Source organism: Macaca mulatta, chromosome 17 (genome assembly GCF_049350105.2).
Source record: "Macaca mulatta isolate MMU2019108-1 chromosome 17, T2T-MMU8v2.0, whole genome shotgun sequence".
Classification (NCBI taxonomy): domain Eukaryota; kingdom Metazoa; phylum Chordata; class Mammalia; order Primates; family Cercopithecidae; genus Macaca; species Macaca mulatta.
The window spans coordinates 22,229,841-22,252,960 of NC_133422.1; the positions used below are offsets into that span (position 1 = coordinate 22,229,841).

A 23,120-nucleotide genomic window follows, 5' to 3' on the forward strand; every position below is an offset into this window, starting at 1 on the left:
AAAAGAAGCCATTCACTATCAAAAGAATTTGTTCCTTTACATTGTGAAAACCCTTACATTCTTCTCCAAGATACTCAAGTACACCCCTAATGAACTCCAACAACCCATGTACCCCCTAGAAATCTTAGAATAATGGCAGACAATATGGTGCTTATTGGCACTGTCCCAACAGTAACATGATATTTTACTAGGTATTCTTAAGTCTGACATTAGGATTAAGATGGAGGGTGCTCAGACTATTTGAAAATTACTTAATGGTTCTAAGATTTTTTTCTCTAATGTATTTGTCAATATTAAATAACTTTAATGAGTTTTTGTCTGAGCTTTTGTACTCAAGTATGGGTATCTGACCATCTATATTAACGTAATTATTCTAATTAAGTCTATAAATGGTACAGCATCATCTCAAATTAGGATGCTCTGTCCCATGGAAGGAAAATTAAACATACCCTAATTGAACACACAGCTTAAGAACATGATTCAGTTTCCTAATGTGAGTTTATGCCACCTATCCAAGAAAATTGGATATTTGTGTGCATGCACATATGTACACGTGTGTGTGCTCATATATATAGCAGCTGGCATACCTCATACATATATCACATCTCAACAACAGATTTAAATGTAATACACATTCCAAAACCATAATAATAATGTTACTGTAATGTTTTCCTAAAACACTGTACAAACTTTGTAGGTAATTGATTTAACCAAGGATGCTTATTTTATCAGCCAGTTATACCTCCTGTGTTCAGTCTGGTGGACTTTGGCTCTTTCTTCCTCTTGCTGCTGCCGCTTAAGTTCCAGTAATTCACTCTAGGAACAATAAAAGTTTTAAAATATGGTTTTCAATTAACATGGTTGTATAGAAGACACCCAAATCAATTACATATTTAACCTCAACTGGTACAATATTTCATTTTTGAAACTTTTACTTAAGTACTATTTGGATGTGAAATTATTTTCTTATATACGTAGGTAGCAAATAACTGTGGCTTAGTCAAACAGAATTGCTCTGTGAGTGTAAAATCGCTAGATTAAAAGCCAATGTGCATGGTCAAGATACTAGACCAATAGGTACAACACAAACAGAGAAAAATACAATGTAAGTCAAATTCATCTATGTCTTACAGAGAAAAACAAATCAAATTAGTTCCTTCAGGAATATCACACAATACTATTTCTTGCTATTTCTCTAGCATTTCTTTCCTAATAAATTCATAGCAACTTACAAATAAATATTGGACTCAATCTTGTAGTACAATTCTCTTAATAAAACATTCTCTATCCTGGAGAATAAGCAATCACCTATTATTGGTTAGTTACTTCTTAATACCAGCAGAACTTTGAGATCTCTGGAGGAGATAGTTTGCTTCATATAAATCACATTATTATAACTACATCTTTAGCTTCCAACAGTCTGCTTATCTTCTGGGAAGATGCAACTTAACTTCCAGACCCAGCTACTATGTTTACAGTATTATACCAAAGAACCAATCCCAGGATTTCTCTAATACCCAACTGTCTACCCTAAGGCAGAATAAATTTTAATCCCATTTCAAAGACAAAAAAAATGCAAAGAGAAGAAAATTATTAGGCCCAAGTCATATACCAGTGCCTGAGTCAGAGAGACTTTCTGGTAGAGAAAATACTGTGTCTTAATCAACACATACCAATAAAAGGTTGCTATTGTTGTTTTAACTCCCAAACTTCCTTGATGAAAAGTATACAAAAAACTCAGAGTTCAGGTTGACATTTTATTAACTTTGTTCAAAGACCCTCTAATATTCCACAGTCCCCCAAAATAAAAAGACTTGTTTCTTATACTGTGATATTCCAAATAAATTGCTCATCAATCCCTAAAGCACATTACTTAACTCTAATTCCTACATAACACCAAGGGGAAATCATTGAATAATATTTGAGTTTTTGAATCAGTGAATAATATTTGCCCACTCGATAAGCATTTATTATGCACCTAGCTGCCAAGTTTTATGCTCAAGTCTCACTCTTGTACAACAGGATCGTTTTTTAGTCTACCAAGTATTAGTACTCCTTATCAGTACTACCAAGTATACCGATGTGAAAGAAGCTCCTGTCCTCTCCCTCGTCTCCACAATCATTTTCAATTCCTGCATGTGGTTTCGTCAGTAATTATCTTCTTAATAGTATGCATGTTTATTCATTTCTTAATGTTTAAAAACCTGTATCGTCTTTTGACTACCTACAATGGAAAAAGATTGATGTCTCTATTACTACCTCCACCCCATCCCAACTTCCTCTCATAGTACACCCCCAGCCTCATTCTCTTACAACATTTCTTTTATTAACATTCAGTGTGGTGAGAGAGGGATCTAGAAATCCTATAGCTCCTCATTCAAGTTTCTAATTCATCCTCCTGTTTTCAAGTCTAGGCTTCAAAGGTACCAGGTGCCTCCGATTCCTGAACTTAACCAACTTCTGTCTTACTGCTTCTTGCAAATGAGTTCTGGCTTATCCTGCTCCACTAAATCAGTTACCACTGACCACCTAGTTCCAGATTTAAATTTTTGGCTTGTATCTTTGCTGCAGTCTACTAGCCTGTTCTTTTACTCTTGTTGGCTTATGGCTTTTTAAAAAAATTCCTGTATTTTTAGTGGTATATGGGGAAAGAGTGATAAAACATAAGCAAATGAAATGCTTTTGATGTGCAATGTTTAACCAGAAAACCTTAATATTTTCTAATATAAGTTTTACCAGAATTGTATTATTTGATCCTAACAACAATTGCAAAGGTAGGCAGGCAAACAAAGTATTATGTGGTAAATGAATGAGCAATATCATCCTCACCTTACAGATGAGGAAACGGGATCAGAGACAAGTTTTAGTAACTTGTCAAGAGCTAAATAGCTTATTAGTAGCAAAATAAGGACTGGGGCTTACATTTTCTTGTATCTAATAATCTTCTGCAGGATGCATTCAAAATAAATGGTTGGAATTGAGGATATCTTCATGGTGGTTCATCATACTCAAGTATAAACAGTCACGTCCAGAACTATAAGACCCATTCACATTCAAAAGCTTTAGCAGAATATGTGGTAACCCAAGCACAAATCTAAACCCTTCTTGCCAAAGGAGGCTGATTATTCTCACATTGATTAACCCTATTTCTCCAAGGACCAACTTCTGGTATCTGGCCCATTTTGAGTTTAATACAATGAACTCTGAACAAACTAAACTCTCCTTAGTTCTGGAGTATGACACAAAGACAAAAAAAGTATTTTTATATATATATATATATATGCATATTATGACATGTCACTTTAAAATAATTTTTAAGATAATTTTTTCAGACTTGGCAAAATGATCATGAAACTTGTCTGAGAAAAAAAATGCAATCGTAGCCATAAAAAAATCCTGAAAAACAAAAAAATGAGAAAGAACCAGCTTCATCAAATATTGAAAGACATCATATGAGAACACGTGGATGGGGACAACACACACTGGGGCCTGTTGGAGTGGAGGATGTAGGGGGAGGGAGAGCTAATGGATGCTGGGCTTAAAACCTAGGTATTGGGTTGATCTGTGCAGCAAACCACCATGGCACATGTTTACCTATGTAACAAACCTGCACATCCTGCACATGAACCCCTGAATTTAAAAGTTGAAGAAAAAACATGTCATAAAACTATAGTAATTAAAACAATTCGAGTCTAAGAAGAGACGTGATACATATGGAGATGTAGTTTATCATAGAGTTGTTGTGCTAAACCAGTGCAGGAGACAGAGTTTCATGAATGATGATGGACTAGCCAACTACTGTAAGAAAGATCAAAACTGGATCCTTAACTTTGATTAAATAAATTTTATAGAAGTCTAAGATTTGAGCCTAGACGATGGGAATAGAAGTTTTCAAAGGCGGCACAGGTGAATTTATTTATAAACTTGGAGTGAGGAAGTTCCAGAAGTTATAAAAAGAAAAAGACTGATAAATTTGGCTGCATGAAAATTCAAACCTTTCATTTGGAAAAAACACCATAAAATTTAAAAATGAACTGTTAATGAATGTTTAGGATACACAAAGGCTAATTCCATTTTCATTTATTTATTCATTAAATATCTGAGTGTCTATTATGAGCCAGGCTTGCATCTACATGATAGGCTATAGTAGTGAACAAGATAGATGAGATCCTTGCTCCTTTAGAGTTTATGTTCTAGAGAAAGGCAACCCATAAACAAGTGAGAAAAATATCCAACTATAATCCCAGGCAGAGGATTAAAACACACTGATGTGAGATTCAGTAGCTCAGTGACTATTTTAGGTTGAGACTCAGGAAATGTCCCAGAAAGCGGGTAAGGACTTCACATAAACCAATGAGGAAAAAACCACCAAACAGAAGAAGGGCCAAGGGATAGGAACAGGCAGTTCACAGATAAACTACAGATTGCCTGTCCGTTCAAAATGGTCATTATCTTCACTCAAAATCAAAGAAAAATTAAAACAATGAGATAAAATGTTTCTATTGCATTGAAGAAAATCAGAAAAGTTTGACAGAAAACACTCTGGTATAGCATCTAAATTAGTGAAACCGAATTTGGTTTTTGGAGGTCAATTTAGCAATAAGCACCAAAATGTAAGATGTATACATCCCTTGCAGAAGTGTTCAAAGATGTATGTATATGAATAGTCACAGTTATATTATTGAAACTGTAAAAGTTCAGGGAAAAATGTTAATGCCCACCAACAAAAAACTCGCATGATAAGTGAGACCATCAGCACAATGGAAGACAATGAAACAGTTACAAAGAATAAGATGGATGTTTTGTAAGGCAGAGCGGGGGCCTATGGAGAGATCTCTAAGATACATTAAGTGAGAGAAGATAGGTTCAGAGCCGTTTTCTTGGGATGCTTCTACATAAATAGAAAACACATACATTCATTCATTTCGACTTTTATATGCTGGTGTGTATCCAAATCATTTAATGAAAAACTACACAAGAAAATGTTAACTGTAATTAACACCGGGTAGCGGTGCTTGAAGTGTGAATGGACAAGAAAAGGATGCTTTACTATCTTCCATAGGTTTTGTTTATTAACTTTTGAACCATGTGTATATATGATTTCCTCATACCATCAGTAGGAATTTATTATCAGTGTGAGAGGCTATTTCTGTTTCCTTATACTTTCCTTTATTTAAAAATCCCAATAAATATGTAAATTTTAACACAGACAGATATAAAAGAGCAAAAAACTACATATGAAGCTAAGAACTGTTAGGGAGGAAGAAAAGAAGATGGGAAGAGAGCAATATACATCATCCTATTATGGAGGCAAGGAAAGGGGATAAGAGATAAAGACCAGGAAGGAAACGAGGACAGGAGCTGATGAGGCATCACCATGCAAGAACATTGCTCCAGATGGCCGAAGGGAAGGTGCTGGCATCGCTGCACTCAGGATTATTATCCTATAACTAGCAAAGCATATTTACTAAGGAGAGGCTGGTTTTTCTTCCATACTAAGAAGGATAATTTCAGCTAATTAATTTGTTCTGCTGAACTGACAGCCACTGAGGATGTGTCTGCATGCCTTATAAGCATATTCTTGGTTCATTTACTGAGATCCCACACAGAAGTTCAATATCTAGAGTTAAGCAAATAAAAAATAAGTTGTTCTTGTTCCAAGGACCAAGCTTGGGACAAGAAAAGCATCAAAGCGCTCTAAGCAGGAGGACAATGACAGCAACATCTGAGACATTGTTAAGGCCTGGCCTACTCAATGCATATTGTCACACGCCAACCATTTTCCAGATACCTGGGTTCATGCTAAAGGTACAGATACCAGCACAGCTCCACCCTGAAGTAAATCACAGTATAATGAGGCAGACAGACCCAGAAACAACTCTGATACAAGGTAAAAAGAAATGAGCCGCTAAACACAACTTTAAGCCACATGACACGGGAATACAAGGAGGGAATGCAAACAAGAGAAGGGTGTTCAACACTTTGTGTTCGTGCATTGTCTTATCATGGTGCTATGCAAACCCCTACATCCATACAGAGCTGCACACAAAGGAGGGTATGTTGGTGATATGATAAACAAAATACCATCTTAGAGATTGAAAGTATGGAACTTCCTATAAACATCGGCCAAGTGGTATATGGTAAATGAGGACAACACTGCAAATAGCGCCACTGCCTGGGGCCACCCAATGCAGTGCTCACCCAGGAGGGCTGCTCTGCTGGGGAGCTGCAGGATGGCACCAATATCTCTGCTTGGAGCCCAAGCCAATAATAAGAAGAAGAGGGGTTGCCATTTCCAGCAAGAGGTTGCAAACATCATTTCTCCGGGCTCCAATTGTCTGATGGTGCCCTGTTCTACAGAAGGGTCAACTATACAACAGACAGTGGTGTGTAAGGCTGCATGCTTAAGAAACCTGATGAGCTAGAGGGAAAGCATGCTCCAAAGCAAAGTTTCAGTGTCGTAACTGAAGATGAACATGGGGTCATTTTAAAACCATGTCTGAATCCCAGCAGTGTGTGTTCCGACATGGTTCAGCTTGACTGCTTTATGTAAACATGAAAATGCCACTGCCTGGCAGGACAAACTTCTCCCAGGAGAGCATGTTCTCTCAACACAACGAGAGGGAAAGGATAGTGGAAGCAGGAGAGTTGAGACCATGAAGTCATGAAGTTCAAGAATGCCTTCCTTTGAAGGTTTAACACAGAAGAGCTTTCAGGGGTGAGAGGAGAGTTTAAAGAAGTCCTGATTCTCAGGCATCCGCAGTAATACCTTTGCCTTGAAGGAGAAAGATGGCCTTGGCTATCAAGAATGGGAAAAGGCACCAACTACCACCCAAAATTTACAGAGTACCAACCAAATGAAGGGAAATAAATAGTAATGGGTGAAGCAGAGCTTTAAAATAACACAAGTCGTGTACACTCTCCTCTTACTAGCTGTTGTTAGTTTTTAATTTTTAATTTTTTCATTGATAGTTTGTACATATTTATAGGATACAATTTGATATGTTGATACTATATATGTTGCAAAATGATCAAATCAGGGCACTTGGTGTGTACATGATCTCATGCATTTATCATTTATTTGTAGTGAGAATATTCCAAAGCCTCTTATCTATTTTGTAAGGCACACTATCTCACTGTCAACCACAGTCACTCCACTGTATAACAGAACATCAAAACATATTCCTCTTATCTAATTGTAACTTTGTACTTGCTATTGCTAGTTCTATCATTTTAACATAGAGAGAAATTAACTTCCAGTTACAATAATCATGGAATCACAGCTCTATGTCTCCCACCTAAAAATGTTTCCTGCACAAAATGCAAGGAGGAGGTAGGTTTCAAAACTTATCTGCACTCTATTTTATGATCTTTGTTTTCATTTTCATATATGTGAGCATATTTCTATTATGTCATTAAAATGTGGTCATAATTGCTGCATATTTATTCCAAACTCCAAAACCTTCAAATCGTCTATCACTGAACAAACTGTTTCAAATTTCCCATTAATCTTATGTTAAAAATAAACAACCTTGTACATACATCTTGTGTGCATCTCTCGTTATTTCCTCGGAATACATGTATACCTTTAGATCTAACATTTTTACTTTTGGGAAACTCTTCAGAATTTGATGTTGCCAAAGTGCCTCTCAGTTTATCCTCTCACCAGTAACAGTACTTGAGTGTTTGTGGTATATATTGATGTCGACTAGTGGAAGTTCTCCTTACCCCAATAAATCCATAAATTATTATTCATATTTTTCTAAAGTTTAAATTTCATTATTATTCTCTCAGTTGAAATTTAGAAACAGTATTTTCAAATTACCTCAAATTCCACTGAAATGTATTACTAGAATTGCATTAAACTTACAAGTAAATTTGGATAGAACTATAGTTACTGAAATACTGAGTTTTAGCATTTGGGAATATTTGCCATCTCTGCTTTATTCAAATTGACTTTTATGTATAATAACCAAAACAGCGTGGTACTGGCATACAAACAAACATACAGACCAATGGAACAGAATGGAGAGTCCAAAAATACATCCACACATGTAGAGCCAACTGATTTTTGGCAAAAGTACCAAGAACATAGGGGAAAGGACAGTCTCCTCAATAAACAGTAGTGAGAAAACTGAATATCCGCATGCAGAGGAATGACGTTAAATCCTTTTCTCTCATCACATACCAAAAACAACTCAATCTGACAGTTTTCATAAAACGCGTTAAAAAATAATCAACTCAAAATGGATGAAAGACTTTAAATGTAAGACCTGAAACTGGAAAAGTACTAGAAGAGAATACGGGGGAGGCTGGGCACGGTGGTTTATGTCTGTAATCCCCACGTTTTGGGAGACCGAGGCAGGCACATCACCGGAGGCTAGGAGTTCAAGACCAGCCTGGCCAATATGGCAAAGCCCCGTCTCCACTGAAAATCCAAAAATTAGCCAGGCACGGTGGCATACACCTGTAATCCCAGATACTTGGGAGGCTGAGTCACGAGAATTGTTTGAATCCCAAAGGCAGAGGTTGCAGTAAGCCAAGATGGTGCCACTGCACTCCAGCCTGGGTGACAGACACTGTTTCAAAAAAAAAAGAAAGAAAAGAAAAAGAAAATACAGTGGAAAAGCTCCATGACATTGGTCTGGGCAAAGATTTTTTGGATAAGACTTTAAAAGGACAGGCAACAAAAGCAAAAACAGACAAATGAGATTACATCAAACTAAAAAGTTTCTACACAGCAAAGGAAACAATCAACAGACTAAAGAGACAATCTACAGAATGGGAGAAAATATTTGTAAACTATACATCTAATAGGGGGTCAGTACCCGAAATACATAAGGTACTCAACTCAATAGCAAGAGAACAAATAACCTAATTTTTAAAATAAGCAAAAAGGGCCAGGCACAGTGGCTCACGCCTATAATCCCTAGACTTTGGAAGGACGAGGTGGGTGGATCACCTGAGGTCAGGAGTTCAAGACCAGCCTGGTCAACATGGTGAAGCCCTGTCTCTACTAAAACTACATTAAAAAAAAAAAAAAGCTGGGTATGGTGGTGGGCTCCTGTAATCCCAGCTACTCAGGAGGCTGAGGCAGGAGAATCACTTGAAAATGAGAGGCGGAGGTTGCAGTGAGCCAAGATCATGCCACTGCACTCCAGCCTGGGCGACAAGAGCAAAACTCCATCTCAAAAATAATAATAAAAATAAAATAAAATAAGCATAAAGCTTGAGTAGCTATTTCTCGAAAGAAAACACACAAATGGCCAACAGGTATATGAAAAAATGCTCAACATGACTAACCATCAGGAAAATGCAAACTAAAACCACGATGAGCTATTGTCTCACCCCCATTACAAGGGCTATCATCAAAAAGGACAAAAGATAACAAGCGCTGGCAAGAATATGGAGAAAAGGGAACCCTTACACGCTGCTTGTGGGGGTGTAAATTAGTACAGCCATTATGAAAAGAGGTATTAGGTTTCCTCAAAAAAATTAAAAACAGAAGTACCATATGATCCAGCAATCCCACTACTGGGTGTCTATCCAAAGGAAATAAAACGAGTATGTCAAAGAGATATCTGCACCCCCATGTTTATCGCAGCACTGTTCACAATAGCCAAGATATGAAATCAAGCTAAGTAAGTGTCCATCAATGGATGAACAGATAAAGAAAATGTGGGATATATACACAATGGAATATTATTCCACCATAAAAAGAAGGAAATCTTGTCATTTGCAACAGCATGGATGAACCTGGAGGACATTATGTTAAATGAAATAAGCCAGGCACAGAAAGACAAATACCACATGATTTCATTTACACATGGACTTTAAAAAGCTGATCTCGTAGAAATAGAGTAGAATCGTGGTTACCAGAGGCTGGGGTGGTTAGGAGGAAATGGTGGGGTACAGGGAGATATTGGTCAAAGGATGCGTAATTACAGTTAGATATGGGGAATAAATTCAAGAGGTCTATTGCACGACAAGGTTAATGACAATAGTTATAGTTAATGACAATAATGATCATTTATTATATTCTTGAAAATGCAAAGAATGTTAAGTGCTCTCACCACAAAAATGGTAACTGTGAGGTAATGCATTTGTTAATTAGCTAGACTTAGCCATTTCACAATGTTTATATACTTCAAAATATTATGTTGTACATTATAAATACAAATAATGTTTTGTCAATTAAAAATGGACTTTTGTGGATTCCAGGAAAGTTTTTAATTTTTTTTTAGCTGTTGAACAATTATTTATATAGTTGCTTTTTGATTAGACCTTTTTGTCCCATAATGTATTTTCTAATTAATTTTTGCTTGTATTTGAGAAAGTTGTTGATTCTTGTATATATTTTGTAACCAATTCTCTTTTTTCTTTTTTCGGTTTTTTTTTTTTTTTTTTTTTTTGAGACAGTGCTTCACTCTCGTTGCCCAGGTTAGAGCGCAATAGTGCAATCTTGGCTTACTGCACCCTCTGGCTCCCAGGTTCAAGCGCTTTTCATTCCTCAGCCTCCCAAGTAGCTAGGATTACAGGAGCCTGCCACCATGCCCGGCTAATTTTTAGTAGAGATGGGGTTTCACCACATTGACCAGGCTGGTCTCGAACTCCTGACCTCAGGTGGTCCACCTGCCTCGGCCTCCCAAAGTGCTGGGATTACAGAAGTGAGCCACCACGCCTAGCCCAACTATTTTATTAAACTCCATTCATTCTCATCATTTTTCAGTTGATCCTCTTAGTTTGTACAGGCAAATTGCTCCCATCCATAAATAACAACCTACTTGCAATAATTAGAAAAGCTCCTTTATTTTTAGTTTTATCAAGTTGGTTAAAAAATATCCAAACCTTGTTCCATTCAGTAAAAACAGGGTTTTTTTATTTTTTTTATTTTAGTTAAAAAAGTAAGTTTTCCATCAAATAACTTTGAGTAGCACGAGGTTGGAATTTTCAGAATAATATTGGGTAACATCCATTTTATTAGGGGTTGCAAACATCCTTATGTTGTTCATAGTTTTAGTATCTCACCACTGAATATAATGTTGGTTATTGGTTTAGAAGACTACACGTTTGTTAATAAAATATTTTTAGTTCACTGAAGTGTTTTTTAATTGATAGTAAAAATTAAAATTTATCAATGTCTTTTTGTGTAACTAAAGAGATAGCCAAATATTCTTCTCACATGATCTACCCTATTGCAGTGATAAGATATAAAAAGTTTTAATACACAGCTAGTTATCTTTGCACTCCTGGAATAAACTCTACTTTGCCTTGGTAAATTGCTATTGAGAGAAAAATTTCATTAACTAGAATTTTCTTTCAGATGTTAATCTCCATCTTTATATGATTGGTCTACCTGTAAGAGAGTGAGAGAGAGGGAGAGAGAGAGTATGTGTGTGTGCACACGTGCGTGAGTGTGCACATGCTTCATCAGACTGTGACATCATGGGGATAGTGAAATAAAATTCTAAAATGTTTCGTCTTTTTTCTTACTCTGAAATAATTTGTAAAGCATAGGGAAAAAAACCTGTTCCTTGAAAATTTGAAGGAACTTGCCTCTAAAATTATCCAAGTTCAGCCTCCTGGGGGAAGTAATTCTCAGAAAACTTCAGAAATCACTTGCATTTTCATTGGTCTTTATGAATAGAGTTATATATTTTCCTAGAAAATAATTCACTTAATCCAAATTTTTAATTTATTACCACAGCATTGTCTACAGTAACACAATTTTAATCTTCTCCAAATATATGGTTCTATAGTCACTCATTTCTAATGCTGTATATTTGCATTTTTACTAATCTCTTCTTGATTAGACTTACCAAAGATGTGTTCATTTGTTGACCTTATCAAAGAACAAGCTGTTGGATTTTTATAACAGCTGTTTCTTAGAGTTTTATTATTAATTTCTGTTCTTATCTTAATTACTTTCTTCAGGATCATTTATTGTTTTTGTTCTAAATTCTTGGATTAGATGCTTAATTCATTTATTTTCTTTTTTTAGTATTGAATGGATTAAAATGTTGCAATTTTCTTTGAGTACAGCTTTACATGAATTTCCTATAAAAGGCTCTCACTATAATTTTGTATGTGTTCTACAATAATGATTTCCTCTGTCACCCAATCGTTTATTTTCTGACTTTCAGTACTTTACTGATTCTTGTATATATTTTGACTATAAAATCAATGACTTTCTAAATGACTATAAAACCAATAACCATGAACAATCAATAAGTGCAATCAGCTTATCAGATATTTTAAGACATTTCTGAAAGAGAGAAAGGAGACAGGTTACATTACAAGGGAAAACCAATGTGCAGGATAAACTGGAGCTAAGTCCACCTGCTTCTGAAGGAGCTCCAGGAGGGAATACTGGGACGGTCATTAAGATGATCAGTTAGGAAACTGCACTGAGAGCAGCTTGGTAGTGGGTTCTTTCCCCTCCCACACTTGCACTACATAGTAGGCTGCACCATCATGGCCCATAAGGTAAGACGTGAATGGGAGAGCGATGGCTGGGCTCAAGGAAACAGGGCAACGTCCCAAGTACCTACTGACTATAAGAGAACACGAGGCTACTCCACACAGAAGACAAGCTCCTACATACCTCACTCAGCAGCATATCCAAATATATATAAGGAGATAAGAATAACCAAACATTTGAGAAAGAATTCCATGGGAGATAAAGATTAAAATAGAAAGAAAAAAAAAACAGTTAATATGGTAAATAGAAAACTTTAATGTTTGTATAGCTACAAACATACAAACATTAAGTAAAATGAGATGAGAAAGAATACTGCACTTACAAAGCAGAACACTGCTACTTCCCAAATCAGCAATCTTGGTAAATAGACATACTCAACATGTGCCAAATAAGCAGAACGAAAAGCCAAGAAAAAAATTTAGTGAGCAGGATGATCTAGCTAAAGCTTTCTTCCAGAATCCAATTAAAAGAAAAAAGGCCAAAGGGATAAGAAGTATAAGAAAACAATGAAGGTATACACAGAATAGATCTGAAATGTCCAAAGTCCATTTGATAGATGTCCCAGAAATGGAGAGCAAAGACAATATGGGTAAAGAGACATAAAAGAAAATTAGGAAGAAAAAAGGAGAACTGAAGAGAGACATGTATTTTCAGATTAAAAGAGACAACCAAAGGCTATGCAAGATTAGAAACAAAAATAGAAACACTGAAATTTCTTATAGTACAGGAAGGGGCAGTGGAGAGACGAAAAAAAACAGTAAATAAATGAAACAGAAAATTCAGTGTCAGTAAAAAAAAAGAAAACATAACTAATAAAAAGTAAATCATGTAGTAAGAATACAAATACATGCAAATGTGCTAGTAATCATAATAAATGAGAACACATCAATCTACCCATTAAAAGATATTCTGAAACTAGGTAAAAGGAAAACCATTTTTTCCACTCAAAATCTACTTCAAACCATGATACAGAGATGTTAAAATTAAGTGATCAAAGAAATGTCATGTAAATGCTAACAATAACAACAAAAAAAACTGGTTGAGGAATTATTAGAATCAGACAAAACAATCAAAAAAGAAACCCAGCTGACAAATCATTAAATGCAAAAAGTAGTATACTTCATATTGATAAAATCTATCCTCAAAGGTAGGTTCCCCTTAGTCTCATTGGTCAAAACTGTATCACATGTCCACAGTGAAACCAATTGCAGTCAAGGAGAACGGCATTCTCATGAAGAGTTAAACCACTTTGGGAATGAATCCTGGAGCTGGGGTAGAACCTGTCTTTTCTGAAACACAGTTCATGCAAAGTGGAACGGACACTTGAAGAAAAATCAGAGCTGTAGAGAGGCAGGCAACCAACAATATTTGATACATCACTCTGAAATTATCACAACACTCTGAAATTATCACAACACATAATTTATTTCCTTGTAGCATTGGGGTTATGGTTTGGCTCTATGTCCCCAGCCAAATCTCATGTTGAATTGTAATCCCCAATTTGGGGGGAGGGACCTGGTGTGAGGTAATTAGATCATGGAGGCAGATTTCCTCCCTGTGTTCTCATGATAGTGAGTTCTCAGGAAATCTGTTTGTTTAAAAGTATATAGCACATCCCGTTTTGCTCTCTCTCCAGTTGGCCATGTGAAGATGTGCTTCGTTCCCCTTCGGCTTCCACCGTGATTCTAAGTTTCCTGAGGCCTTCCCAGCCACGTTTTCTGTATAGCCTGCAGAACTGTGAGCCAATTAAACCTCTTTTCTTTATAAATTACCCAATCTCAGATAGTTCTTCATAGTAATGAGATAACTGACACAATTAGTTACTACAAATAACTACAAGGTGATGAATCACTAGAAAATTTACAAGTATAATATTGTATTTGTTTGTCTCCTTTTAATAGTCTACTTCCTCCATTAAAATGTAAATTTCAGGAGAGCTGGAAACTTGTCTATCCTGATCTTAATTATAGCTTCAGCAACTTGCGCAAGGCTCAGTATATAACAGGAACTCAATACATGTTTGCCGATAGAATGAATGAATGAGTGCCAGGAGAGATTACTCTGAGACAGATCAACCAGAAAAATACAGTTAAAAAAAAAAAAAAAGCCAGAAAAGGAAAGCTTTAAAGTGGTGTTAGTGTTACAGAGTTCAGGGAAAAGACAGGAATTACAAAAAGACCACTAAACTGTATGTTCAGAAGGGACTTTACATTTAGGAAGCAATTTCAGTAACAGCATTTGTGAATATAAACCAGATCATAAGGAATTAAGGATGAAGTGGATAATCAAGAAGTGGTTACAGTAAAATTACCTTTGTCTTTTTTTAAATTTGCTAGAAGCAGAAAAGGTAATATCTCCGAGGATAGCAAAATCAAGGAAGGGGTTAGCTGGTTTATTTTAGAATGGTAAGATGAGATGAGAAGTTCACGTGTGCTCTATCATCTTCTTCATGACCTACTGGCACCAACCGTGGCATATTTCTGACAAAAAAAGGAAGTATCTGATGGAGAAGAATGTATTGAAGATATAGAAAAAAGAGGAATTACAAATAAATTTCTAGAAGAAGGAAGTGAATCACATGTAAAACATTTAGAGTTTAAGCTTGAGGAGGCTCTTTTTGTCCCCAGAGCCAAGAGTAATTAAAAATGTGAAAGTCAGAGAGACACATAGAACAAAACTTATGTGCTATCACCTAAACTTAACCTAGATTATTTACCTAAGAATTATTCCATAGTAGGTATCCAATAAATATTTGTTGAATGAATGGAAAAAACAAACATAAATGGGTGCAATGATAAAAATGTATTGTGTTTTGTATCTTCTTATAGTAAACATGATCCTCCCATTTTCTTAAGGTAAACAATTAAGTAATAAGGAATGAAAGGGTCTACAAATAAAGAAATGCCTTAGGCCGGGTGTGGTAGCTCACGTCTGTAATCCCACTTCGGGAGGCCAAGGCGGGTGGGTCATTTGAGGTCAGGGGTTCGAGACCAGCCTGGCCAACATAGTGAAACCCCGTTTCTACTAAATACACAAAAATTAGCTGGGTGTTAGTGGCATGTGCCTGTAATCCCAGCTACTTGGGAGGCTGAGGCAGGAGAATCACTTGAGCCTGGGAGGCGGAGGTCGTGAGCCGAGATCACGCCACTGTACTCCAGTCTGGGTGACAGTGAGACCTGGTCTCAAAAAAAAAGGAAATGCCTTCAATGAACATTTCCCAACAACAACACGTCAGGCAAAACAAGAGAAAAGCAAAAGTAAGGTAGAATAGACGGATAAATATCCTTGTGTAGTCTACTGTTACTGAAATCCCTAATGATGGAATTATTTATATATTAAAGTTATTCATTTTACTGAAAGCTACAGTAAGTAAAAGGAAATAATGTATGTAAAAGGATATATAATAAAAATATGGTCAATCAATAACCAGAAAATATATATATATCAATATTTATCTAAGCCTAGAATAAAAACAAGATTAAGAAATAAAAAGTTTAATTTTCACTCTTTAAAATAACTGCTCAACCCGAAAATTAAATCCTAGATCTAGTATTCTAATTTGTTAAGCATTCTTTGTCAAATGTTCTACTTTTAATAGTTTTTATGTTCCAAATATATATACCAAACTTTTAAAAACGCTATTTAAAATCCACTAGAAGTTATTTAAAAATAAATCATATCTACAACTGACTTTGCAACATTCACCTTAGTATGCTACGTACATCACAATTTTATGTTAAGTTAAAAGCTCATAGAAACAGATGAACACCTTTATGTCGTTTGGCAGACATCACTAAAAGTACAACATGACTATGTACCAGATTTAGCTTCTACTTGTTAACTACTAGAATCTTACCATAACATTGCCTATTTAATTGATTTCAAGATTAGGATCTTGTCAAGACAAAAAGATATTTATTAAAAGAAAAAAAACACTAAGAGATAAAAGTGTTTCATGGTTCGTCTTTGCTTACATAGGAGCTAAATAAGTAAATTTACAACTGACATGATTTCTTTCAGTGATTTAATAATGACCTGTGGTACACAAAATACCCTAGTGACACATTTATACCATATGCTGGGTGAAACTATGAATGAGAAAGGATTTCCACAGTGTTGGGAAGAAGATAGCACTCAAAAGGGTCAAATTCTAGCAACATCAGTTAGTACAAATAGTTCATTTTTCAATGGAATTTTTATACACCATTGTTGTAATAAGTTACCTTGTTGGGGAAAGACAAAGAAAAAGTAAATTAAACCAAATCAAGGAAATCAAAATGGGAGCTAGAATTCTAGTTAATTATAGAATTGAAGATAGAGATTTCAGAAATGTTCTATAAGAAATAGTGACAGGATTTGTCAACCACTAGTATAGCAAGAGGAAATGTTGGAAAATAAGAATGTTGGGAAAGATCAATTATTTAGTTAGTTCCAGCCCCACCCCACTCCCTTTCTTTCTTGTTTAAAGGATCTGAAATAAAGTGGCACTTTGGAGCTAACCATGGGTCTTTCTCGTCATTCTCATTTCATGCTGAGGAGCTTCTGGCCTATTAAAAGCAGGTATGACCGCCAAGTATGCCACTGACTATTTTCAGTTACCATACCAGAAATTTCATATTGTAATGAAGATTATTCTTTAAGCACTTTTCTTAGAACACTCTGCATTCATTTCACTGATTTCCATTGCTCAAAACATATGGAATGCCTCACATATTTTTATACCCGTGTAGTGTAACTTTGTTTTAATGTATGTGTATAACTATTTTTAGTGAATATTTATGTCAGTTTCATAACTTTGCAAGCCTACTTTCTTATACATTATCACATTCTCTGGATACCATCTCTTATGTATCTTTGGTTTAAAAATAGCAATGATGGTGGTGGTGTTTTGTTTTGCAGATAGTTCACCAGTGCTCTATCATCTTCTTTGTGACCTACTGGCACCAACTACAGCAGATCCCCTGTGACTCCACGAGGCTAGGTACCATGAAAGTTTTGACCAGAAGGAGCCACCACCATACTCTTAAGACACATCCAGAAACTCACCTTTTACCTTCAATGCTTGTATTCTTGTTTTCAAGATTTTCATGTTTCTAAATATTTCTGTTCAGAAATTCTTCAAAATTATCTAGTACCTCAAATAAACAGTTAGCAATAACTAGTAGGGGCTTGTAAGTACCTTTTGATGTTGTTCATCCTTCATCTTTTGCAATTTTCTATTTTCTTCAGCCCTTAGAGAATCTCTATAAGCCCAGCTTCTGGCCTGTAAAGGTAGAGAGAGAGAGAAAAAAAAAACAACTTGATAGAATAAAGTATTGTCACAGTACACCAAGCTGCCTACTATGGGCCTGGTGCTAATAACTCAACCTCTGTACTGAGCATATAGTAAGCTCTCCATACACACTTGGTTATTGAGTGATTTACGCAAATGTCTGAAAATGTCCCTTGGGATATACAAAAAGAAAACAAGTGTAAGCACAATCATCCTGCACATTTGAAAGGATGATCTAAATGTTTAAGTAAGCTTTAAAAATATCCCCTCAGAGATAATCAACATAGTTTATTCCTTCTAGTGGAAAGTTTAGGACATTTTCCAGAATATTCCAACTAGTTGATCAGTCAGTATTAAAGACAAGCAATAGTGGCACTGTCTTTAGAAGAACTGGCATGTCTACTGCTCATTAATGATATCTGATTAAGCAGCTTGTCAACTAGTGGTTGATACCATATAATTTCAAGGATGCGTATTTTCTAAGTGCTTGCATCCCTAATCTGAATGAAGCTTATTTCTATTTCTGAAAAGCAAAACAAAGCCTGTTCAGGAACACATGACACCAAAGCCTTTGGCAAGCCAGCACTGAGGGAGAATGCCCTTCAGTGTCTCTGACCCACCACGCCAGAGTTCCACACCCGGGCACAGTGACCGTGTGTTCTGAAATGTATGGCATTTCAAGTGTTCTGTTTATTTGTCATATGCTTTCTCTCCTTCAATTGATCTGCAGCCCCAGCTTCTATAAGGCAAAGAGCTAATGCTTAGGAAATTATGTGGATCTCATAAAAAACTACCAGCAGCATCATGGCAGCAGGTTACATACTTCAGACCTAGTTCTCAGGACTAATAACCCATAAAGTTCAGGTAGGCTGGTTTCCCCCTTTTTCCAACCTACATGAACTTTTATATAACTTTTCTCAAGCACTTCTTAGTTCACTCTCCCATTTCTGTCACTATAAAAATCCACATACCATCAAAAAATAAGAACCACTTCCCAGAAAAAGAGAGAAGCCTTCAAAATGGTATCATCTATGGTACTGCCAGCTGGAAAACTGGAGCTTCATGTGTTCAGAAATCCCTGGTTTACCCAAATCCTGGGCAAGTAAACATACATCCTATGACTTTCTCTTACTTGCATCCTAAACTCAAGGGGACTGTGCTAAGACATAGAAGGGGAAAAGTGATTCTCTGATAATCCCTTCTTTTTATTTCTGATAACCCCTTCTTTTTATATTAGAGAAGGCTAGTCTTTATCACAAATATTCCATGTAAGACCTAGTGAGGAAGGGAAGAAGGGAGGGAGAGAAGGAGGGTGGGAAGAGAGGACAGGAAAGAAGGAAAGGAGAGAAGACAGCTTCTACTTAAGACGTTAAAAGGTAGAATAAAATATTTAGTTAATGCAAAATTACAACTTGAATGAGGTATCTAAATTCTATCTGAATAACCTCCCTTTAAACTTGTCATTTTTGTCGTTCTTTTATTAGAATACACGTCTTAGTTTTTGACTCAGAAAAAAGTGGTTCTTAAATATCTTATTATTAAATAAGGTGCCTTATAAAGGTCCACAGAAACTGGGAAGTCACATGGCATCTGAACTTACGAAAAGTTCAGTTACTTGCAATCCTAATGCTTGCTTACCCAGCTGTGATCCCTAGGCAGGACAGGAAGTTTCTGTTCAAAAATAATAGAAGGGAATAAATTGATCACTATTTTTCTTAGCTCTAAACACCAGAAATTTCTAAGTCACTGTATTCACACAATTTTTCTAACACTGAAATATCCATTTAATACAATATCAATGCTATATTTTGTCATTCAACCAAAATACACTTTTATTTATCCTCCCCAAAAGCTATGCTTATAATGTACTCATTCAATTAACAGTCTTTAAGCCTTCTCTGTGCAAGCACTGTGTCAGGACACGACTTCAGACCTCAAGCATTTATAGCTTAGTGTGAAAGTCAAACTAGAAGATTAAAGGTTACAGTACAGCATGATAGCTATTATGATAGAAGAAGCCAAAAAGAAGGATATTTAATTAAACTAGATTGAGGACACTTTCCAAATCAAGTGAGACTAAGTTATATTTCAAAGAGTGAGTAGGAATCAGACTATGCAGGGAGAAGAGCATCAAATGAGCAAATGGAAAATAGCAGTGCATGAGTTTGCTAGGGCTTCCATAACAAAGTATTATGATACTGGTGGCCTAAAGAATGGAAATTTACTATCTTATAGTTCTGGAGGCTAGAAGTCCAAAATCAAGGTGTCTTCAGGGTTGGTTCCTTCTGAGGGTCATGTGAGAAATATCTGTTCCAGGCTTCTCTTTTTGGCCTGCAGACTCCATCTTCATTGTGCGTGTCTTCATATCCTCTCCCTTGTATGCATGCTTCTGTGTCCCGATTTCCCCTTTTTATAAGGACATCTTTCATAATGAATTTGAATCCACCTAGGAGCCTCATTTTAACTTATTTCCTCTGTAAAGATGCTACCTCTGAATAGGGTCACATTCTGAGGTGCTAGGGGTTAGGGCTTCCACACAAATTTTGAGAAGTGTGGGTCTCGACCTATGACAAGCATTAAGTTCTCCTTTCAGGATGGTGGAGTAAAGATGTTCCTGTTCCATTCTCCCCAAAATTACCCGAAACAGAGCAGAAAATGAAATATACACAAGCTCTATCTTCAAAACCCAAGAGATCCATATTCACAGAGGAAAATCTATGAAGACAAAGTAGATAAAGAAACAGTAAGTGACTTAGAGAGGAAAAAGCAAACCTGAAGACTTGCTGGAAGGGGCCAGAGGACACGCATGGGGAGCCAGTTCTCTCCACAGAGCAACATGAGGGCCCAAGAAATGGAGGCATCAGCTGTTGAGGAAGACAGCTGGGTAACAGGCAGGTAAAAGAAAGGAGTTACTAGACAGTCTCAGTAGAAACCCTTCACCCCCATATACCTGCTCCTGCCTTGAAAATCCCGGTGCTAATTCACCCAACACCAATAGGAAATGAAAAGTGTATTTTCTGGAGAAACTAAACCGGGCATACATGTAAAGACAGCAGCAGTGGACAAATGCCAGGCAGAGAATGAAATGACTCTATAAAGTACTGCATACTGACCAGTGAGCCTCTGAGTCCCTCTCTTTGGAGTTCTCTTCTGCTTCCTGTACTGTTTCTGCTGAGAGGTAAGAAATTATATATATATATTTCTTTTTTTTTTAAGTAACAAAGAAAAAAGGAGGAGTTTGGAGAATTTTTTTTAAAATCTCCCCTTCTTCCCCCAAAAAAACCCAAATCAGTAAAATATTTAGAAGATAAAGTCAAGAAAATACACCAAAATATAGAAAAAAGATAGTCAAAGATAACTTACAGGAGAAAATCTCTAAAGTTAGAAGATAAACCTGGGAGGTCTACAATTTGAATAATAGAAATTCCAAAAAGAGAAAATGAAGGGATATAAATCAAACAGATAACACAAGAAAATCATCTAGAACTAGAGATGAATTTCTAGATTGAAAATCAATTTCAAAAAGACTTTCACACTAAATCACATCATTACAGAATGCCAGAAAAAGAAAAGATGATATTAAAGTATTTTCAGGGGAAACAGAGAAAATCCCCCACATAAAGCCTGAAATTCACATGGCCTTGGATTTCTCAGGAACCAGTACCCAAAGTTAGAAGAGCAATGCCTCAAAATTCTGGAGGAAAAATATGTCCAGTTTGGAATAGTCATCAATAAAAATGCAAGCAAAGTGTGAGAGCTGAATAAAGATAGTTTCAGACATGGAAGGACCTGAACATGTTTACCTTCCATGTGTCTTCTCTTGGGAAGCTACTAAGTAATATGCTCCACCAAAACAAAGAAATAAAGCAAGAAAATAGAAGAAATGAGGCTCAGAAATCAGAGAACCCAACTTAGGAAAGCAATAAAAGCAATTCCCAAGATAACTTTAAAACAGTGATTCTCAACTTTGGCTGCACATTAGAATCACCCGGGGAGCTTTTTGAAACCCTGAAGCCCAGGCCACAATACAGCAGGCTCTCTGGAGGTGTAACCCAGGTGTCTGTGATTTTTAAAGCTCCCTAGGTGAATCCAGTGTGCAGAGGAGGCTGAGAACTATTGTGTTAAAGGAAAGTCCCAGAACAACGGCTGTGCACCAGGCCTACAAACACCCAGGACAGGTTAAAGCAGGAGGAAAGAGGGATCCAGGAGAGAGAGGAAAAAAAAAAAATCGACAGGTTATCTGACAGGTGTAATTTGGAAAATTGTTTAGAAATCTGCATCAAGAGGCATTTTGTAGAACAGTCACAAAAGCTGTCAGAAGACCGTCAAATGTTCAAAGGAAACTAAGAAAACGCTAAAATAAAATATGTTCAAAGAGTTTTACAGGAAGATATAACCACAGTATACCAACTGGCTTGGCAGTGAGAAAATGTTTATATAGTCATAAAAGGGAAAGCTCAAATTACTGAATAATTATAAGAATGAGAGGAAGAAATGAGTTAATAAGGTCTAAAATTGATTAGTCAAGACATATCAACACATATTAACAGATATTCAGAGCTAACTAAGAAAAGAAACAGGTGGTGGGTTGCATAATGGCCCCCCAAAGATGTCCCAATCCCTGGAATCTGTGAATGTTTCTTTATATGACAAAAGGGACTTTCCAGAAATTAAGGATCTTGAAATGAAGAGATTAGCCTGGATGGTCCAGGTGGGCCCATTGTAATCACAAGGGTCATTATAAGAGGAAGCCAAGAAGGTCAGGGAGGGTGCAGAAGGTTGGGTGAGATGGAAGCTAAATTGGAGCAATGCAGCCATGTGCCAAGGGTTTGGGGGGACAGGGGACAGATGCCCCCTGGAGCCTCCAAAAGGAACCATCCCTGTTGATAACCTCATTTTAGCATTTTAAAACTCATTTTTATTTCTGATCTCCGGAAGCGTAAGAGAATAAATGTTTGTTCTATTAGGTCACTACATTTGTGGTAATTTGTTACAGCAGCAATGGGAAATGCTAAGTGTTCCAAGTGTTGGGGTGGAAGTGGAATTCAAGTGGAGCAAAGGGACACATAGTAAGTATTTTATTTGACTTCGTAATGAATGAGCATGTGACACGTAGATAAAAATTACAATAACCAACCTGCACTGAGTGCTCACAGTAGTGTGAGAGAGGACAGCTGGAGAGGCACGAGCTAGAGAGCTCGGCCCCTCAGACATCAACATGCACACACATCTCCCATGGATTGTGTTAAATGCAAGCTCTGATTCAGGAGGCCTGCAGTGGGGCCTGAGATTGGTCTGCATTGAAATCTTTGCTCCTGATTTCAAAAGCTTTGCTTCCCCTTACCCCTTTGCAGAAGCAAAGATTTA

The 23,120-nt window shown here is 36.5% G+C and overlaps 1 protein-coding gene across 29 annotated transcripts in view; it reads right to left on the reverse strand.

The window, feature by feature from the left end:
- EPSTI1 (epithelial stromal interaction 1) overlaps window positions 1-23,120 on the reverse strand; it is a 306,029-nt gene that overhangs the window by 205,757 nt on the left and 77,152 nt on the right. For 12 of the 29 annotated variants that reach the window (XM_077974426.1, XM_077974424.1, XM_077974416.1 and 9 more), the window contains exons 8-11: window positions 20,526-20,633; window positions 19,392-19,424; window positions 17,661-17,744; window positions 743-816 (exon numbers count right to left, since the gene is read on the reverse strand). In XM_077974426.1, the coding sequence (XP_077830552.1) occupies window positions 743-816; window positions 17,661-17,744; window positions 19,392-19,424; window positions 20,526-20,633 (299 nt within the window). The remainder of the gene's footprint in view (window positions 1-742; window positions 817-17,660; window positions 17,745-19,391; window positions 19,425-20,525; window positions 20,634-23,120) is intronic. The other 17 variants (XM_077974437.1, XM_077974436.1, XM_077974430.1 and 14 more) reach the window with 3 other exon arrangements.